Raw genomic sequence first — 18,642 nt, 5'->3', positions numbered from 1 at the left:
TTTTTATATTGGTTGTAAAAATCGAAAGAAATAAAAAAATGAAAAAAACAACAACAAAAAAGGGAAAATGAAAAAAAACAACAACAAAAATGAGAAAAATGAAAGAAAAAGAGGAAACATAGAAAATATAGAAGAAAAACTAGAAAAAACAAGAGAAATAAAGGCGAAACAAAAAAAAGCAAAAAATGAGAAAACAAAGAAAATGGTTACAATGAAAAAAAAGGAGAAAAATAGATAAAAATCAAATAAAAACGAAATAATAATAGTAATAATAATAATAATAATAATATTATGAAAAATAACACCAAATTTTACTAATCTCATACAGTTTTATTCAGGTTTTATCATGATTTCACCAGGTTTTAAAATTGATAAAAAAATCAAGTAAAATAAAAAACGTGGACATATGAGAAAAATGAAATAATAATAATAATAATAAAGATAAAAACTTGAAAAATAATGGAAAATGTTTTCACCAAATTTCATGGGATTTTAAAACTGCTTTACCAAGTATTATTAAGGTTCATATCCATTTGTTTACTGGAAAATATTATATATTTGATTTTCGGATATTTTTTTGCTTAGCTAAATAAATCAATAAAAAAATATATAAAAATGAATAAAATGGTTTTCTAAGTCTTTTCAAACTCTATTTCATTTCTTCTTACCTTTTTAAAAATAGTAATCATCTATTACTTATTGTTTCCTGTAGGGGTGGGCAAAAAACCTGACCAAACCGGTAATCGAACCGAAAACCGAAAAATCGAACCAAAAAAGTCGGTTAACCAAACCGGTGGTTACAAGATCGGTTTTAATTTTAAGAAACCGATGAGTTTCGGTTTCGGTTTTCATTATAAAAAACCGATGTTTTCAGTTAACCGAACTGATTACACATTTTTCAAAATAATTTAAATATTTTATATTCATATATATAAGCAATTTCTAAAACCCTAATGTTACAATTAGCCACCCACTTCCAGCAACCACCTACATCTTTCACTTTTTCCAGCCACCTGCCCATATTTATTTATTGTAAAACATATGTTTGATCTCTGTTATTTTTATAGCTTATTTTCCCATTAAATTAGCAAGTTATATGGTATCTAACGTGGATTGGAAAGTGCATTGAGATTGTTTTGATTGAATTGTCTTAATAGCTTCAATTAATTTGATTGATTAAATATTACAGTTAACCATTTATTCTGATTAACCGTGAATAAAATGGGTGTTAATCGTTGATTTTGATTAACCATGAACAAAATGGTTAAAAACCGTTAACCGAAATTATTGGTTAATAAGGTTAACCGATAGTAATGGACCGGTTTCGTTTTTAATAAACTAAAAACCGATATATTCGGTTCGGTTAATAAAATATGGTAATGGACCGGTTAACCGAACCGTGCCCACCCCTAGTTTTCTGATGTTGTAGTCAAACATCCAAATATATTTTATTTTTCAACAAATAATGGAATTTTTTACCCAAAATTTTCGAAACATAATATTTTCCGAAAAATAAACGGGGCTCCGAATTTCACCATAATTAAAAAATAAAAAACAAAGGAAAGAATACAAAAGATGAATAAAAAAGGAAAAAAAAACAACATGAAAAGAAATTATGAAAAAAATAAAACAAAATAATGCTATTCAGATAAAAGAATAAGTTTTTAGGAAATAAGTAGATATGATTTTCAATAGGCCCAGCTTTATATATCAGGCCCATGAAATCCGGACACCTAAAGAGAGAGGGAGCGGTTTACTTATTCTTTCGGGTCGATTACATTTGCAGCTAACCGAACCCACCTAGGTACACGTGGCTTGAATGGGGATGCTAAAATACCGCCCACAGACAAAAACACTTTGACGGTCTCGAGCCTTGACGTCGCCCATTGTTAGAAACCAACTAACTATTCTCTTTTTACATCACACCCTTAAACCCTCTCTCTCTTCATTTTCTCTACTATTCTCATCATTCTCAAATTCTTCTTTTCTTCAAATCAAAGCACCTGCTAACTCATTCAAATATGAATTCTGATTCTGTCTTTTGCAATGTTGTTCGAGCTCCTGAAGATCCTATCCTTGGGGTATAGTCTCTTCCTGTTCTTCTTTTTGTTTTCATCTTCATGTTTTTGTGCTGATCATGAAAATCGTGATTTGTATATGAGTTAATTTGATCGGATCAAAGCATGATTACTAGTAACTCTTCTAGAAATGGAGTAGACTGAGTCAAAGTTGTGATTGCTAGCTTTTGCTTTTATTTTCATGTTCATGTGCTGATCGTGAAATTCATGATTTGCATATGAGTTAATTTGATCGGATCAAAGCATGATTACTAGTAACTCTTCAAGAAATGGAGTAGAATGAGTCAAAGATGTGATTACTAGTATCTCTTTTTGCTTTTGTTTTTATTTTCATGTTCATGTGCTGATCGTGAAATTCATTATTTGTATACTAGTTTCATCGGATCAAAGCATGATTACTAGTATCTCTGCTAGAAATGGAGTATAATGAGTCGAAGATGTGATTACTAGTATCTCTTCTTGCTTTTGTTTTTATTTTCATGTTCATGTGAGTTTCATCGGATCAAAGCATGATTACTAGTATCTCTGCTAGAAATGAGTAGAATGAGTCGAAGATGTGATTACTAGTATCTCTCTTCTTGCTTTTGTTTTTATTTTCATGTTCATGTGCTGATCGGGAAATTCATGATTTGTATATGAGTTTCATCGGATCAAAGCATGATTACTAGTAGCTCTGCTTGGTTTGATCGGATCAAAGCTTGATTTGTATTTGAAATTGTTGCTATTACTTGTATTGCTTGTATGATTTTATCTCTGACAGAAATGCTGTGGAATGAGTAAAAAATGGCGATTCCAGTAACATCATGGAATTAAATGTAGTGTGATGTGCATTAGCATAATCCTCTTTGTGATTTTTTTTATAAGCAGGTTACTGTCGCCTATAACAAAGATACCAGCCCCAACAAGCTGAATTTGGGAGTCGGTGCTTACAGGACTGAGGTATTGTTCTTCTCGTATTTACTTGCTTTTCACCGCATGTATCAATGAAGGGAAGGTTAATGCTCTATCAATATGTTATTCAATGATGGATCAAACTTTCTTGTTTTTTATTTTGTGGTGTGATATAGGAAGGAAAGCCTGTTGTTCTGAATGTAGTAAGAAAAGCAGAGCAGACGCTAGTGAATGACCCGTGAGCTACCCATTCGCTGTTGTTTTTTTGTCAGTTACGTTTGCTTAATGGGATTTTTAATTCTTATTTTGTTATTTATCCTTACAGGTCTCGGGTCAAAGAGTATCTTCCCATTGTTGGTCTTGCTGATTTTAATAAATTCAGTGCCAAGCTAATTTTAGGTGCTGATAGGTAATCAATAGTTTTGGCTGAGCATGCATTGGCCTTTTTCAACTTTGTAATGGATGTTACTTGTTTGACTTGCATTCTTCATTAACTTATTGTAGTTCTTACATGCTTTGCACAGCCCTGCCATACAAGAGAACAGAGTGACTACTGTCCAATGCTTGTCTGGTACTGGTTCTCTGAGGGTTGGAGGCGAGTTTCTTGCAAGGCATTACCACAAAGTAAGAAGCCTGTTTTTTGGTTTGCCTTTGTGGGAAATATAAATATTGAAATTGGACTGTGATTGACTCATCTACATTTGTGTTGCAGCTGATAATATATATTCCACAGCCAACATGGGGAAATCATCCCAAAATCTTCACACTTGCAGGGTTATCTGTGAAGACATACCGATACTATGATCCAACAACACGTGGACTAGATTTTCAAGGTTTGTGCACTCTATCATGTGCCAAAACACGAATTATCTTTATCGTCTATTCTTCCATAATATCTCTTGAAGTTCACTGTGTCGTTAGCTAACTTATTTGACCTATGTTAATATTACTTCTCCCAGACATTACTTCAATCTCATATTTTAGTTCTACGGTTCTTGTTACCTTTTTGCACTCCCACCTCGGTCATTATTTCTTTGCTCACTTTATATGATAGATTTGTTTATGCTGGTGCTTGTGGTAATTAAGTACAAGAATAAACTTAAAGTATATGTGGACCACAGGGTTGCTAGAAGATCTTGGAGCTGCGCCTGAAGGATCTATAGTGCTTCTCCATGCATGTGCACATAATCCAACCGGTGTTGACCCAATCCCTGAGCAATGGGAGCAGATTAGACAGTTGATAAGATCAAAAGCACTTTTACCTTTCTTTGACAGCGCTTATCAGGTAATGGGAAAATCAATGTTGGCAAATAAAATTAGTGAGTAGCAATAGAATAGAAAATGATTAACTGTCATAAAATTCTATTGGTTCTAGTGAATAAGCATATGACCAATAGACTTGAATCTTGACTTTACAGGGTTTTGCAAGTGGAAGCCTCGATTTAGATGCACAGCCTGTTCGTTTGTTTGTAGCAGATGGAGGTGAATGTCTTATGGCGCAGAGTTATGCTAAAAATATGGGACTCTATGGAGAACGTGTTGGAGCCCTCAGTATTGTAAGACATCTCTAAGCTTGGAACTTTTCATACTGAGTTTATTATGAATTATGAGTAATTAAATAATTGAAGGCTTTTATGGTTCACACTAAGATTTCAAATGAGAATTCCACTGGAACACTTAAGCTGTGTATTTGTAAGCTGGAAATAAGATTAAATAGATCCATTATTTTCTTATGTTGAATTGCAAAGAATGAAGAGTCTGAATTCTGAATATCTCTGTCCTTTTAAGGTTGTGTCATTTTGCTTGTTAATCACTAGTATCGTTTGTCTCTTTATATGGTATATGTGAAGTACCGAGTCATAAATTCAGAATAAATATTTTACTTGTAGTGTCTCTTTTGTAGGTCTGCAAGACAGCAGATGTTGCAAGTAAGGTTGAGAGCCAATTGAAACTTGTAATCAGGCCCATGTATTCTAATCCACCTATTCATGGTGCATCAATTGTGGCTACTATTCTCAAAGACGGGTATGAATTCTGCTTAAGTTTGTGGCAGGTTACTATATTCCAGGTTACCTAGCTTTATATTTTTTTATTTTATTTTATTTTTAAGAAATGTGACCGAGGCATTTCTGTTAATCGATAGGGTACTGTTTGAACTTGTCAGCTATTAATATGAAGTGGACCTTTAACTATTAGCTTGAGCTTTTAGCTAAAACGGTTCCATGACAGAACTTAATGAGTTGCCAAATAATAGTTAGAAGTATGTAAACTTTATGATGCATCCAGAAGTTCACTTATGTGTGTAATTATTTTAATGTATTGTGCCTTTTTGACCTTTCTTATCTGATGCTAAAATTTAATAGAATTACTGCCTTCTCAATAATTAATTTGATGTGAAAATGATTCTCTTGTTTGTAATTGAGTTTTGTGTGTAATTTCCTTTTCAGGGATTTGTACAAGGAGTGGACCATTGAGCTGAAAGCCATGGCTGACCGCATTATTAGCATGCGCCAGCAACTATTTGATGCTTTATCAGCTAGAGGTATTGCTTATGACATGCAATTTGCGTTTCCTTACCTTTATGGCATGCTATTCTTTTGCCATTGGTTTCAAGTGTTAAGGTGGTATACTTGAATCACATAATACATAATACATTAACATGCTTTCCAGAGAAAAACTCTTAAAGAAGTTGAATAGTAGTAGTTATATAACCTTTCTGCAAATTTCCAACTTCTTATATGGGTAGATGGATGTACCATGTGAGACAGCTTAACTGAAAGATTGGAACAAAATTTGCAAATATGTTTTGCATTTAGCATGATGGAAACCCAAACAGCAAAGAACAAGAGAATAGAGATTAGGATACTTTGCACTAATAAACTCTTTCAGTATCCAGTAAGGTTATGGAAACTAGATTAAGACAGCTAAAAAATAGAAAATGATAAACTAATGCTGAAGTAACTCTATCATGCACTATCCCAAGGAGAGACTCTCCTCCTGCCTGGTCTGCTTGTTTTGGGGTTAGGGGAGGTTAATTAAAGGGAGGTTATTTTCCTAAACTTGTTTGGAAGGGAGTTTAAATGGAGGTGAGGGTTAAATGAAGGTTAGAAAACCTTGAAATAACCTCAATTTCAGTCCCACCAAATTGGTGGGATCTGGAGGTTCACTAAATAACCTCCCCTCCCTTTAATGAACCTTGTCAAACCTTCATCCAAGCAGACCCTAAAGGTCGAATGCCAGGATGAATTTCGAAAGCTGCTTTATTCTTCCTCACACTATTCCTTTTATTACAAAACCTCCCTCCTCTCATAACTAACTCTACCGATCCCTTGGTTACACGTGTTCACCCCTCTTCTTTCTAGAATTAGCTTTCCCTGTCTTGAGCCATTGGCATCATTCATCAAGTCCAAAACAAAGTTCTTTAATCAGTTAATCTGGAGTTCTCTAGAAGATAAATTGCCTGCGAATTTGGTTATGGCGACCTTATCTATAAATAAGTGTTGTTTTTTCGGGTGGCTTCATATGTGCTACTGAAATTATGTTCATTTTTTCCTTCTGAGCTTTATCTCCCTTTTTCTTCTCAACAGGTACTCCTGGTGACTGGAGTCACATCATCAAGCAGATTGGAATGTTTACCTTCACTGGTCTAAACTCTGAACAAGTTGCATTCATGACCAAAGAGTTTCACATCTACATGACATCTGATGGGTAATAAATATTTATTCCTGTAGATCATTTTGATTGAATTTTAATTGAGCATTTCAACCTTTTCGCGTTGATGTCTCTGAAAATATCCGCTTCTCCCAGTTTTATTGTGCATGGTCATTAACACATTAAAAATATATTTTCAACTTGCAAGATTAAACATATCAGTGCAAAAAAATAATCCTGTTCTCTGCAACTTGCTCCACTAAAAATTTCACTGACTTGCTAATTTCAAATAATTGGAGAGCCGGGAGAAATTTACTTACGATACTTAGTTGGCATTCATGAAAACTTCAAAAAGTATAGGTCGGAGACTGCTTGAGATCATACAATGATTTCTTAAGTTTATAGACTTTACCAGACTCCCTCTGACCTTCTGAGATCCTTCGATGACCTATGTTGTGTTGAAAGGATATCTATATGATCGAGGTCAAGCTTGAAAAGAGCTTTCCTCCCTCGCATTCTTTCGAGCTAACCTTGTACCATCGACCAGTAATGAATTATTAGTTCAATACAGCTGAAAGATGGATAATATTCCTTGCTTATTACCAAACAACCACTTATTCACAGACCTCGTGTGGGGTGACTAGTTTTTATTTCGCATCTCATGGAAAACCGTTTTCGCTCCCCTTAGCCCTATTCCCCTCCAGCCTCTAGGGGTATTTTAGTGCTAGGTTCTATAAGAACTATTTGATCAAATACCTATAAGAATTAAGAAGAGAAAAAATGTCTCCAGTTATCCCTATAATTCTACAATAGTGTGTATGCTGCATATTATAAATGTTTAGTGCATTATTTATTTCTGAATTCCTCTTCATGTACTTTCCCTGCAGGAGGATTAGTATGGCAGGTCTTAGTTCCAGGACAGTTCCTCATCTTGCAGATGCTATACATGCTGCAGTTACCAGTTTCCGTTCAGATAAATAGATTTACATATGTTGTAAGAAATAAGAAATTCCTGTCTCATTTTTCAACTAAATCCAATGTTTTTGTATTTTAATATCTTGCTATACTGCCCAAATTATTACAATTTTGCACAGTTAGCTGTGCCCGGGAATTAGTTTTGTTTTTTAGTCAAACAAATGAAATATTACATATCATTTCATGGTTATCAAATTTAATAACAGAAAGTATTCTTGGATTTTACTAGGACTGTCAATTTGAGACAATTTGCTTTGCACAATTTGTTTGACAGTATTGTTATTTTGGCTTAATACATGTTTAATCCCTTGTTTGAAAATGTCTTATCTGCGAACTTGGTTAAAGTGATTTATTGAATCTCTGAAAATGATCTATTGACCGGTTAGAGTGATCTATTGATCTCTTGAACTTTTTATTTGTCTTAAATATTCTCTTGTTTTGTCTTGTGAATTTTAGGAGGTTTTCAAAGTATAGGAGGCATTTGACTTTTCCAAAGAAGTACATGCACTAGAATATATTAATTAGGCCTATTATTTTTGTATTATGACATGATAACTTGTTTTGACATCTCTATGCCTTACCTATCAATTTAAGCTATCAATTTAAGCTTTCAGGTCAATTGATTTTTTTTTTTTACTATGGTATCAGAGCTTTTTTAGTCCATTGTTTTTTTATATGGTATTAGAGTTTATTACACAAAGTGATCAGAGAGTTTAAATTTTGACAATTTTATTTGTTATTGAAATTCAACACATGTTTCAAGCCGAAGGGATGGCCGATGTGTCGGATTAAATAATAAAAGCATGATTATTCAATTCAATTCTAAGAATAAAAAAAACAAACAGAATTCATTTTTATAATAATTAACAATTGTGGAAAAGTTATAAGCAACCCAGAAAACATGTGTGGCTATGTATGAAACTCAATAGTTATAAACTGCAACTTATCCTGTATAACGAGGAAAGAACATTATAACTACAAGACAAGTTCCTAAAAGATTGTTTGTTGTATCTACATTTGATAACTGTTGACTACAAAGACATCTGTATATGTTTTAATCTGCTTTGTATACATTACATCATGTTTTTCTTTGTGTTTTTTCTTTTTCCATATCTCTTTCTTCTTAAGTATGTTTTTGTATATATATACTGATCGACCTTTAATGTCGACATGTCGGACTTCTCAAACTCTCTAGCTTCTCTAAGTAGGAAAATTTCTTCGTTGTAACGGGTTTCAGCAACCTCTTTTCGTCTCCCCTTGCATCTCCACTTGTCACGTTGCTTTTCCTACCCGCGCTCTCTCCCTTACCCATATCCCATCCCATGAAATCTGATAGTGTCATTGTTGATGTTGGTTCTGCAAAGATCTGGCTGTCCATCTCGTCCTCAGCTTGATCATTCTCGTTTTTCGCAACCGAGTCAGAGTAAATAACATCCTCAATCCTTGACAGGATTGTGAATGCCAAGCTTTCTATTACCCTGGAATAGCTTTCAAGAATTGCCTGTCCTACATCCTGTATATACCGAAAAACCGAAAAGAATAGTATCATAAGTTTCTGCATACTCTTATCTGGTACAATTTAGTTATTCTTTTCTTACCTTGTTGTATTGAATCTTGCTGATATCTAGTGCAGACTGGGGAATTCCGGGGAATCGTTGTTTGATGATTAGTAAGATTGTTTCTGCTCTCTCTTCAAAAAGCTCCCTCTTCTCTAGGCTTACTCCTGAACTCCATGAAGACTTCCCGTCCTTCTGAATCATCTTTCGCTTCCAAATCACGATGGACGCCTCGATCCTGTCCTTGAGATCGAGCACTTTGTGTTCGGTCGATATGTCTATGTATGACAGGAATTGGTCAGGATCAAAGTATTCCAAGGTTATGCTCTTGTACACTGAATCTCCGAGGCTTTCTCTTCCGTTCTACACAAAAGCACAGAGGGGATTAGATCATTTCGAAGGCATCAGATCATTATGATTGAGCAAACTTCGCGTAATCATCGTTTCGCGAAGTGAAATCGATAAATTTCTCCCGGCAGACTTCGCGAAAACGGCATATGCTAAGTGAATTGGAAAAAACGAGGTAGTTCCATTTCGTGTTCATATTACCTTCGGGAGGGACTCAATGTAGTTTTCGGGAATCTCCATTTCGGATAGCACTTGAGCGTTTATAGCCATTGCTGCTTTAAGTACTTGATTTACAGAATCCTTCTGGGATTGTAGCCATCTCCGTGTTGACTCAGATAGTCCCTCTGGAGGAACTTTAACTACGGGCATCCACCATTTCTCACCATTTCTCCCCTCCGAACTGTTTTTGTCCCCGGACGCATACCAGAACTCATTCTGGTGTCCAAACTGATCTAGTTGCTCCTGTTCATCACCACGCAATTCAAAACAATCGAGTTCAGCTATACATTGTTCGTATTGAACACGAAAAAAGCAAGAGAATTAAAGGCGTATACAATGAGGAGAGCGTCGAGCTTGCGCAGAGCTGGAATATTCATCAGCAGATCACTTCTTTGCCGCGTTGTCATGATCTGTCAAACCATCAGAACACATTTTTAAGATCGAATTAAGGTAAAACGCGGTAAATTGTTCTTGGTTTGATCATTATCACCTCCATAGTGACTCCATTATTAGATTGTTGTGAAGGAACAAGCTCAACAATGTGATCTGTTACTGATAAAAGCCAATCAATTTCTTTCCTCCATCTCGTTTTAGTCTCTGGAGCCATCGGTTCCAATCTCCGCTGCTCCCCGAAAACAGATGCTGCATTGCACATAAAATCACATCAGAACTCGGCTTCTAATCACCGGTTTCTTAAATCCGAAGAACACAAAATTACCAGCAAGGTTTGTGATTGCATTAGACAAAGCCAAGGCCGACGAAACACCTTTTCCTCCGCCGGACATATCTTCCCCCAAAAGCAACTTAGCAAATCTATCCTTCATCATCTCTATATCTACAAAAACCCGAAAAACCAACCATTACTATAATCATCTGTCATCTCCATCCCCATCTCCGAAACCTAAACGAAAAAAACATACTTAATTACCTGTATGATACTTGTCCCGCGGACTTTTCGTGGGAGCTCCACTCGGAAGGTCAGGCACGCGGTCTGGTTTAGGCGCGGAAGCTCCGTCGGGAACATTTTCGGCAGAAAATCTCCGGGATGTTCTCCCTTGAGTTTCATACATCCTCCTCATACTGAATGATGGAGTTTTCTGTGTGCTAGGTTGGTGATCAAGAGCTCTAACCATCATTACAAATTGTTAATTAATATAAAAAATTCCCCCTTTTATCCAACAAAAAAAAAAGCAAATGAATTTATGAAAAAATTTACATTTACAAAATATGAAATCTAGAGGAGAAAGAGCAAGAAAAAGCTCTAACCCTTTCTCCAAAAATGTTTCAGAAAGAAACAATAAACTTTTTTTTTTTTTGATTTGATTTTATTTAATAAGAGGAGAAAAGGCTTATGAGGTGTTTTTTCTTTGAGTGAAAGAAAAAACAAAATGCAATCTCCTCTATCAAAACAAGGTGGGTTGCATGATTGATCTGATAAATAAAAAAGTTTGATAAGGTTGTTAGAATATTAAATTAAAAAAAAGAAAAAAACAGGTAAAAAGACACATATTTTTGTTTTTTTTAAGAAATTGATGGTAAGAAAGATCTAAAAGTAGCAAAAAGAGCGGGAAAAACAGTCAATGGTAACTAATTTTTACCTTATTACTATAACAGAGCGGATATAGCCAGCAGCCTCATCTATTAATAACATATTATTACAACTTTTTAATGTGATTTAGTAATATGATTAACGCTAATTTGTTGGGATTAGATTTATATGCCTATGTTTAGTTAGTATGCGGTTAATTAGGGAAAATTACAAAACTAGGTCAAATGGGAGGCCCATTTACATATTTAATCCATTTACTCAACCTATTACATATCTAGACTCATTTTGTGTGACTTTCCCGTAATACCCCTACCCTTCCCACTTCCCCTCACTCTATCGGTTTCTCTCCCCTGTTCTCCTTGGTGCGCGAAAACGGTTTGGCTCCTCCATTAATGATTTGAAGACTTTTGATCTTCCTATTTGCCTTTAAATTGCATGAAATCTGCACCATGTTTCCAAATCACAATGAAGTTCTCTTTTCATCTCTTGATTCTGCAACTTCCTCACCCTAGAAAACGAAGCCATGGTTCTTCATCTTCCTGTTCGTTAATTGGTTTCCTTCTTGTTACCATTCCAGAAATGGTTATTCTACGTTATTTCCGTCGTTCTTCCCAGTTTATCATATTGTTAGGAGCGAAAAATGTAAGTATCTGCTGTTTTTCCTGCGTTTTCCATGAATTCACTTCGCGTAGTCGATGAATTCGCGGAGATCTGCGAAGAGAACGAGCCTGAAACTTGATGATCTACTTCGCGAATCGATGAATTCGCGACGTTCTGCGAAGAGAAAGAGTCTGAAACGTATGGATCTACCTCGCGAATCTATTAGTTCGCGAAGTCTGCGAATAGATCCTTACGTTTCAGACCTCGCAGACTTCGCGAAAGCATCGATATGCGACGTAGATAGTCACATTTCAGACCTCGCAGACTTCGCGAAAGAATCGTTATGCGAAGTAAAATCACCTCTTCCCATGCACATTTACATTCGCATGCTTCGCTAATTTTCATTTCGCGAATCCAAAATCGTCCTTTTTCATAACTAACACGGTTAATTTTTTCTGTAGATGGTTGAATACGTAACATCCCTTTCTGGAAGCCGGCGTACTGGGCTGCAGGGAAGATGATTTTCCTTCCTGTATAGGGATGAACTTCCCCAAGATTGACACATTCACTCCTGAAATGATTCGTTAGGAGAGATTGTGTCAATCTCGGGGTGCACCATGGGACACGTCCATCCTATGGTGCCAATCTTCAAAGTGGACCTAACTTAATCCGGTGCCAATTTTAAAGCGGATGAGTAATCTTCGTTTCAAAATTGGTACCGGATTAGTTATTGTGGCAATCTTGTTGTAAATTTTGATAATGTTATGATTTGAATGTTGTTATTGTGGCAATCTTTTTGTAAATTTTGATAATGTTATGATTTGAATGTTAGAATCCGTTGTTGTTTGCCCCTTTTTTGTTATATACTACTTCGCGAATTAGCTTCAAAACACATCCAGGCTTCGCATATGTGAACTAAATTCATCAAGCAAACCCAAACATTTACTTCGCAGACTTCGCATAGTATGGAATATGCGAAGTCAGATGGGATGGGACGAGCCGCGCGTAAATATTAGGGGTATTTTTGAAAAGTCACACAAAATGAGTCTAGATATGTAATAGGTTGAGTAAATGGGTTAAATATGTAAATGGGCCTCCCATTTGACCTAGTTTTGTAATTTTCCCGGTTAATTATCCTCTTTATTACATTATAAAATAACTAATGGAATTTTGTCTTATTGTTGGTTAATAACAATTCAGTAACACCCAGAAAAAGATTAGCGACGGATATTTAAAACCGTTACAAATTTTCGATATACTTTGATTATCGAGAAATTTTTTACGTTTAAAAAGAGAAATTTCGTTATAATTTTCATTTGTTTCTTCCTAAGTCGGGAGATTCGTTGATCCTCTGTAATCCTTCCTTGAATAGCAAGGGTTGTATAGTTGAAAACGTTAAAAATAATGAATTTTTAAATTTTAGAGTAAGTAATTTATAATTTTTCGATATGTCATATTATATCTTTAGAAATTAATTTTATATGTTAGATTTGAGAAAGGAAAAAAATTAAACGTAAAAGAAAGAAAAATATTTGAGGTATTAGGGTCACTTTGGTTCCCGAAGTTGGCATATAAGTTAGTTTAATCGAAGTTTTAGTCATCAATTCAGTTTAAATCGAAGTTTAGTTATCGATTTAGATTAAGGTGGGCAATATTTGATAAATACAATGGATTTCAATATTTAAAAATTTATCAAATTTGGATTAATTTTTTTTTTTTTATCAAATTTGTCAAATATTATAAACTTCATGACTTGCTTCATACCTAAACTTTTTAATTTTTGCAACATTTTAGTTTATTAGATTTTTATAAATAAAAGTATAAAAAAATGTCTTTAGTTTGCACTTCACTACATTCATGGAGTATGTTTTAAGCACAGACAGGACCTCAAAAAAAAAAAAGCACTTTAATGTAGTGGGTTTTTCTTTTCCCAAATATTTTGCAGCATTAAATCCGAACAGTAATAAACAAATGAATCATTCTTAAAAAAAAAAATCCAAGTTATTGTAATCTAAGTTTAATTTTTTTTTTAATCATTTATCTGATTAATCAGTGCGGGACTGAATGTTTATTTAAATTATTTCCTAATTAAAGTCTTGCTGGTATCCCATTTGTTGTTTCTGTTAGCCATTTGCTTGCTGTTATTGATAGATAGTAGATATTAGTTGATTTTCTGTTAAAAGCAGTTGTTTTGAATTTTTACGATACACTTTTTTTTTTGTTAAAAGCTGTTTCGAAAAATAGAAACAAATAGACACTAAAATTTGAACTCGAGATCTCTAGTTTAAGCGATTTACGACTCTTAATCACTGATACAGATCGGTTTTATCTGAAAGTTTTAATCATAAACTTACAAAGATATTTCTTTTCTAGCTAAACTAGAAGGAGTGAATCCCGGGTTTTACGGACTAAATCCGTAGGAAATCAAAGATCCTCCATTGTTGAAGGTGAAAACCTTAACAAGCTTCTTGAAAAAGATTAATATTTGATTGATAAAACGTTAAGTTTACAATGGAAAGAGATGAATTTATATCATCTAAAACCCTAAACAAAATTACAATAAAGGCTAACTTACATAATTAATTAAAGAGTAAGGTTAGGGGGTAAAATGAGGCAATAATAAGGAGGTGGCATGAGTGTAAATATAGGAGTGGTAGGGTTTTAATTAGGGAGCGGCAAATGTGTAAATAAGGAGTGGCAGGATTGTAAATAAGGAGGAAGCTGGAGTAAGGAGCAAGTTCCTTAAAGTGAAGGTACGCGGAGCGTAGATTGGCTGTTGAGCTCTTCTCCAGATCAGTAGCCATTTTACGCGGAACGTGTCTAATTCTACGCGGAGCGTAGATTGGCTGTTGAGCTCTTCTTTGGATCAGTAGCCATTTTACGCGGAGCGTGCCCAAATCTACGCGGGGCGTAGTTTGGCTGATGAACTCTTCTCCGGGTCACCTTCCTTCACGCGGACCGTACTTTAATCCACGCGGAGCGTGTCTGAGCTGCTGGTGTGTTGTGTGGCACTATTTTGGCCTCCTTACTCGCTTGTTGCTCGTGCTTGGTTCTTCCTCCGACTTCCCTCGTCCGGACTCGATCCTAGGGAGAGATGCCCCGCATCATACACTCTCTCTTAAAAAGAACTTGACCCCAAGTTGCTTGCCACATATTGATGAGACGTGTTCGTTGTGAACGGACCCAAGCCCTCAAATCAAACCAAGGTGTTGTTCGAGATGAATTCAATGAGTCCACTCCAAATATTTCCGGGCTCACCTTCTCCCATAAGCTTTTCCCCATATCTCAACAAGTGCCTCACCCCGAACTTCATCTTCCGTGGTACTCATCTCCCAATTTCCACCAATATCGAATGCTCTACCAACATCGAATGGTATGTTTTGGCGAAGCTTGTCAAACCACTTCCCAATGAATGCTTGGATGGTCTTCCAACGCCCCTCACTTCGTTGAACGGACCACCCATGGACCCTATTGATCTCCCCATCACGAACTTGAGGAATCAACACAATCTTCTTCCACTCTTGGCCTACCTCAAATGGAAGGTCCCGACGACATGTATCAACCCAATTAGGCTCAATCCCACACATGCTCTTCAAAACCCCAATATGGCGTTGAGTTGAATATGCCCGGACCTCTATATACCTCACGCCATCAACTCGGATGCTAGGATCAACCTCCACTTGCTCATAGCCGACCTCAAATGTCATGTATCGGTGCCATATATCAACCCAAATTGGAGCGATCCCTTGAGTACTCTTCACAACCCATACATGATTTTGAATTGAATAGGCCCAACCTTCGCTTTTACTCACTCCACTAACTCGGCTGTCATACTCAATCTCTCATTGCTCATGGCCCACATCAAACGGAATATCCCAGCGACATTTGTCCACCCACATCATAGTGAACCCAAGCACACACATAGTAGCTCCTCCCTCACATTGGGTTAACAATCCCGGAACTTCAAGACTTGCCACTTTACTAACTTGGCCATTGTTCTCCAAGTCTTGAATTCCGTCAATCTTCTCAACATCTCTCGGGCGGCTATCCCCATTCATCAAAAACTTCATAAACCCCACTCTCTTCATCACAAGATCGCTTCTCATTGACTCCTCATAAGGTTGATGCTTCCTCAACAAGCACAATATATACCCACACACATACATGTCAATAAGGCACACAATAGTGAATTCCGGATTTACCAAGTCTTGACTTCCTTCCATCTTCTCTATATTCCACGGGAAGCCATTCCCCCTCAATAAACAATCACCAAAGCCCACAACAAGATCACCCCTCATGGGCTCATCATAGGGAAGGTTCTCCCTCAACATAAAGCTCACATTTCTCACGATAAGATCACCTCTCATAGGCTCATCATAGGGAAGGTTCTCCCTTAACATACACAACCAATATTTTGAAGGATTTGAAGCGGAAGCATGTTGGTATTTAGGAAACGAATTTCAAAATTTTTTCCTAAACAAACAATCAGTGTGATCCAATCACTCTGATAAACAGTCAAACATCTGATGTTTGACACCAAATCCTTAACCAAGATCATTAAGTTCTTCAATAATCAAATTGATATTTATACTACGAGATTGAAAAAATACCTCTTATAGATTCCAATCGGGTATTAAAGATTCTCTAGTGGTGAAGTCAGTCCACTAAGTCAATTAGAACAAGCCTCGAAGAAATTGATTAATCTTGCTCAAAATCAAAAACTGATTCCGGATATGATTTCTGAACCGAAAACCATCGTATATCTATTATTCCTTAGTATATCTATATATATCATTTGATATATATATATATATATATATATATATATATATATATATATATAACATGCACCAGGACACTTGTCCTGGTGCATGCTTTGTTTCAATCCTGGAAAAGGATTGAAACAAAGTATATATATATATATAAAATAATAATAATTAATTAATAATTTAATTAATTACTATTATATCCTTTAATACATACTTAGAGGAGCTAATTTAAGACACCTCTTAATACTAACAGTTAATACTTGACTTTTGTATTCGGAAAAGGACATCGATTTAAATTGAGCAAGAATAATTATTTATAATTTCCGCATTTCAATTGAATATCAAACAGTGTTAGAATGTTTTGTCAATCCCATTGACATATTCAATTTTGTCAATCAATTAATTAAAACACTTTTAATTAATCAATTTAACTAAAGCTTGATACAAACAATTTGTATGTGTGTGACTTTCTAGGTTCATCTTTAACTGGCATTAGAGGCATAATAATAACACTTATTAATTATGTTAGGAATCCAATTCCTTGTACTAGAAGTGTATCCTATATAAGCATAGCTTATATATACTTATAGTCCTCTAAAGGTTATGATCTCCAGCTAACACACTGCGTCATGACGTCCCAATTAAAGAATGAAGTTACTCGAAGTAAACTTATAATTAAACTAATTATGAACCATCGGTCATAATTTCCATGCACTAAAGTCCTTTCATTAAAAATCCCAATCTTGACTAGAGTCGCAAAGTGTCAAGCTCTAACCGTCAAGATACTAAGAAATATTGATTAAGTCTTTGATAAAATAAGACTCTTATCAAAGAATCATCCTTTGATACTTATCTCGTTAGATGAGTCTTATTGTCCTGGCCAGGAACTCATTCCATCAAAAAACTAATCAATAACTATCTTAGGATTTATCTCTATTTACTTAGAGTAATGAATCCTCTATTAGCAAACTCTTGTTACACTACACAACTAACTATAGTGATTCACTGCCGGATTACTAGAATTAAGATCCCAGTACAAAGTAGGAACAAACTATAATTACCTGCGCAAGAACAACTAAGTTTCCTCAAGTTAAAGGACTATATGCATTATTATGACCTAGATAATAATAATTATGTTGACTAGGAGTAAACCTTTGTGCAATTATTATCTAACGTCACAGTTCGAACTATTCACCTCTTTGAATGTCCACATATTTATTCTGATATCAACATATCAAACAGAATGAGATTTTATGTTTCTGATTAATATCTTATACTAATCAAGAAAATAAACAGAGGTGATAGTCTAAGGATAGATGAGTGTCCAATTCATTATCCACGAACTATGAACATTTAAGATTATTATTTTACCAAAGAAATATATCTCATAATTATTAACTCTTAATAATATTATCTCTTTTTAAATAATCTTTGGACTAATATGTATATTCATTAAGTAATTAAACAATACAAATAATTACACATGAATACATATTTTATTAACTGCCATTTGGATACAAAATTCACACTGTAAAATATACAAAAGGAATGGCCTAGGGCATACAACACTTACAATCTCCCACTAGCACTAGAGCCATTCAGTATAATATTTAAGACCTGTCTTCTCAAGATGACGGTCTAACTGTAACTGAGTCATTGGCTTCGTAAATGGATCAGCTGGATTATCAGCTGATGCTATTTTCTGCACTGAGATATCTCCTCGTCCAACAATCTCTCTGATTATATGATACCGCCTAAGCACGTGTTTGAAGTTCTTGTGAGACCTTGGTTCCTTGGATTGTGCAATCGCTCCATTGTTATCACAATACAAAGGGATTGGACTAACAATAGAAGGAACCACACCAAGTTCGGTGATAAAGTTCTTCAACCACACTGCTTCTTTAGCGACATTTGAGGCGGCAATATATTCAGCCTCAGTAGTGGAATCAGCTACAGTATCTTGTTTAGAACTCTTCCAAACAACTGCAGCTCCATTACATGTAAAC

At 35.2% G+C, this 18,642-nt stretch overlaps 2 protein-coding genes across 2 annotated transcripts; one reads left to right on the top strand and one right to left on the bottom strand.

Annotated features, from left to right (window-relative positions):
* The first annotated feature begins 1,875 nt into the window (after nucleotides 1-1,875).
* LOC136203062 (aspartate aminotransferase, cytoplasmic) lies at nucleotides 1,876-7,820 on the top strand. Its single transcript, XM_065994108.1, has 12 exons — nucleotides 1,876-2,081; nucleotides 2,946-3,017; nucleotides 3,146-3,207; nucleotides 3,295-3,378; nucleotides 3,494-3,593; nucleotides 3,682-3,802; nucleotides 4,091-4,254; nucleotides 4,388-4,525; nucleotides 4,873-4,994; nucleotides 5,417-5,511; nucleotides 6,557-6,677; nucleotides 7,508-7,820. The coding sequence occupies exons 1-12, from the start codon at nucleotides 2,022-2,024 to the stop codon at nucleotides 7,599-7,601; spliced, it is 1,233 nt and encodes a 410-aa protein (XP_065850180.1). The 5' UTR covers nucleotides 1,876-2,021; the 3' UTR covers nucleotides 7,602-7,820.
* A 657-nt stretch (nucleotides 7,821-8,477) lies between these two features.
* Nucleotides 8,478-10,985, bottom strand: LOC136203115 (rop guanine nucleotide exchange factor 12). Its single transcript, XM_065994177.1, has 7 exons — nucleotides 10,647-10,985; nucleotides 10,437-10,553; nucleotides 10,209-10,360; nucleotides 10,054-10,128; nucleotides 9,701-9,961; nucleotides 9,194-9,514; nucleotides 8,478-9,108 (listed from the first exon to the last, which is right to left on the bottom strand). The coding sequence occupies exons 1-7, from the start codon at nucleotides 10,852-10,854 to the stop codon at nucleotides 8,755-8,757; spliced, it is 1,488 nt and encodes a 495-aa protein (XP_065850249.1). The 5' UTR covers nucleotides 10,855-10,985; the 3' UTR covers nucleotides 8,478-8,754.
* Nucleotides 10,986-18,642: the final 7,657 nt, after the last annotated feature.

Source organism: Euphorbia lathyris, chromosome 8 (genome assembly GCF_963576675.1).
Source record: "Euphorbia lathyris chromosome 8, ddEupLath1.1, whole genome shotgun sequence".
NCBI lineage: Eukaryota > Viridiplantae > Streptophyta > Magnoliopsida > Malpighiales > Euphorbiaceae > Euphorbia > Euphorbia lathyris.
This window is presented reverse-complemented; position numbering and strand designations above follow the sequence as displayed.

Coding starts and splice junctions, on each gene's coding strand:
- LOC136203062 (XM_065994108.1), top strand. CDS start 2,022: ATGAATTCTGATTCTGTCTTTTGCAATGTTGTTCGAGCTCCTGAAGAT. Junction 4,255..4,387: donor TCTTTGACAGCGCTTATCAG/GTAATGGGAAAA, acceptor TTGACTTTACAG/GGTTTTGCAAGTGGAAGCCT. Junction 4,526..4,872: donor GTGTTGGAGCCCTCAGTATT/GTAAGACATCTC, acceptor TCTCTTTTGTAG/GTCTGCAAGACAGCAGATGT.
- LOC136203115 (XM_065994177.1), bottom strand. CDS start 10,854: ATGATGGTTAGAGCTCTTGATCACCAACCTAGCACACAGAAAACTCCA. Junction 10,554..10,646: donor GCGGGACAAGTATCATACAG/GTAATTAAGTAT, acceptor GGGTTTTTGTAG/ATATAGAGATGATGAAGGAT. Junction 9,962..10,053: donor AGCTCGACGCTCTCCTCATT/GTATACGCCTTT, acceptor GGTGATGAACAG/GAGCAACTAGATCAGTTTGG.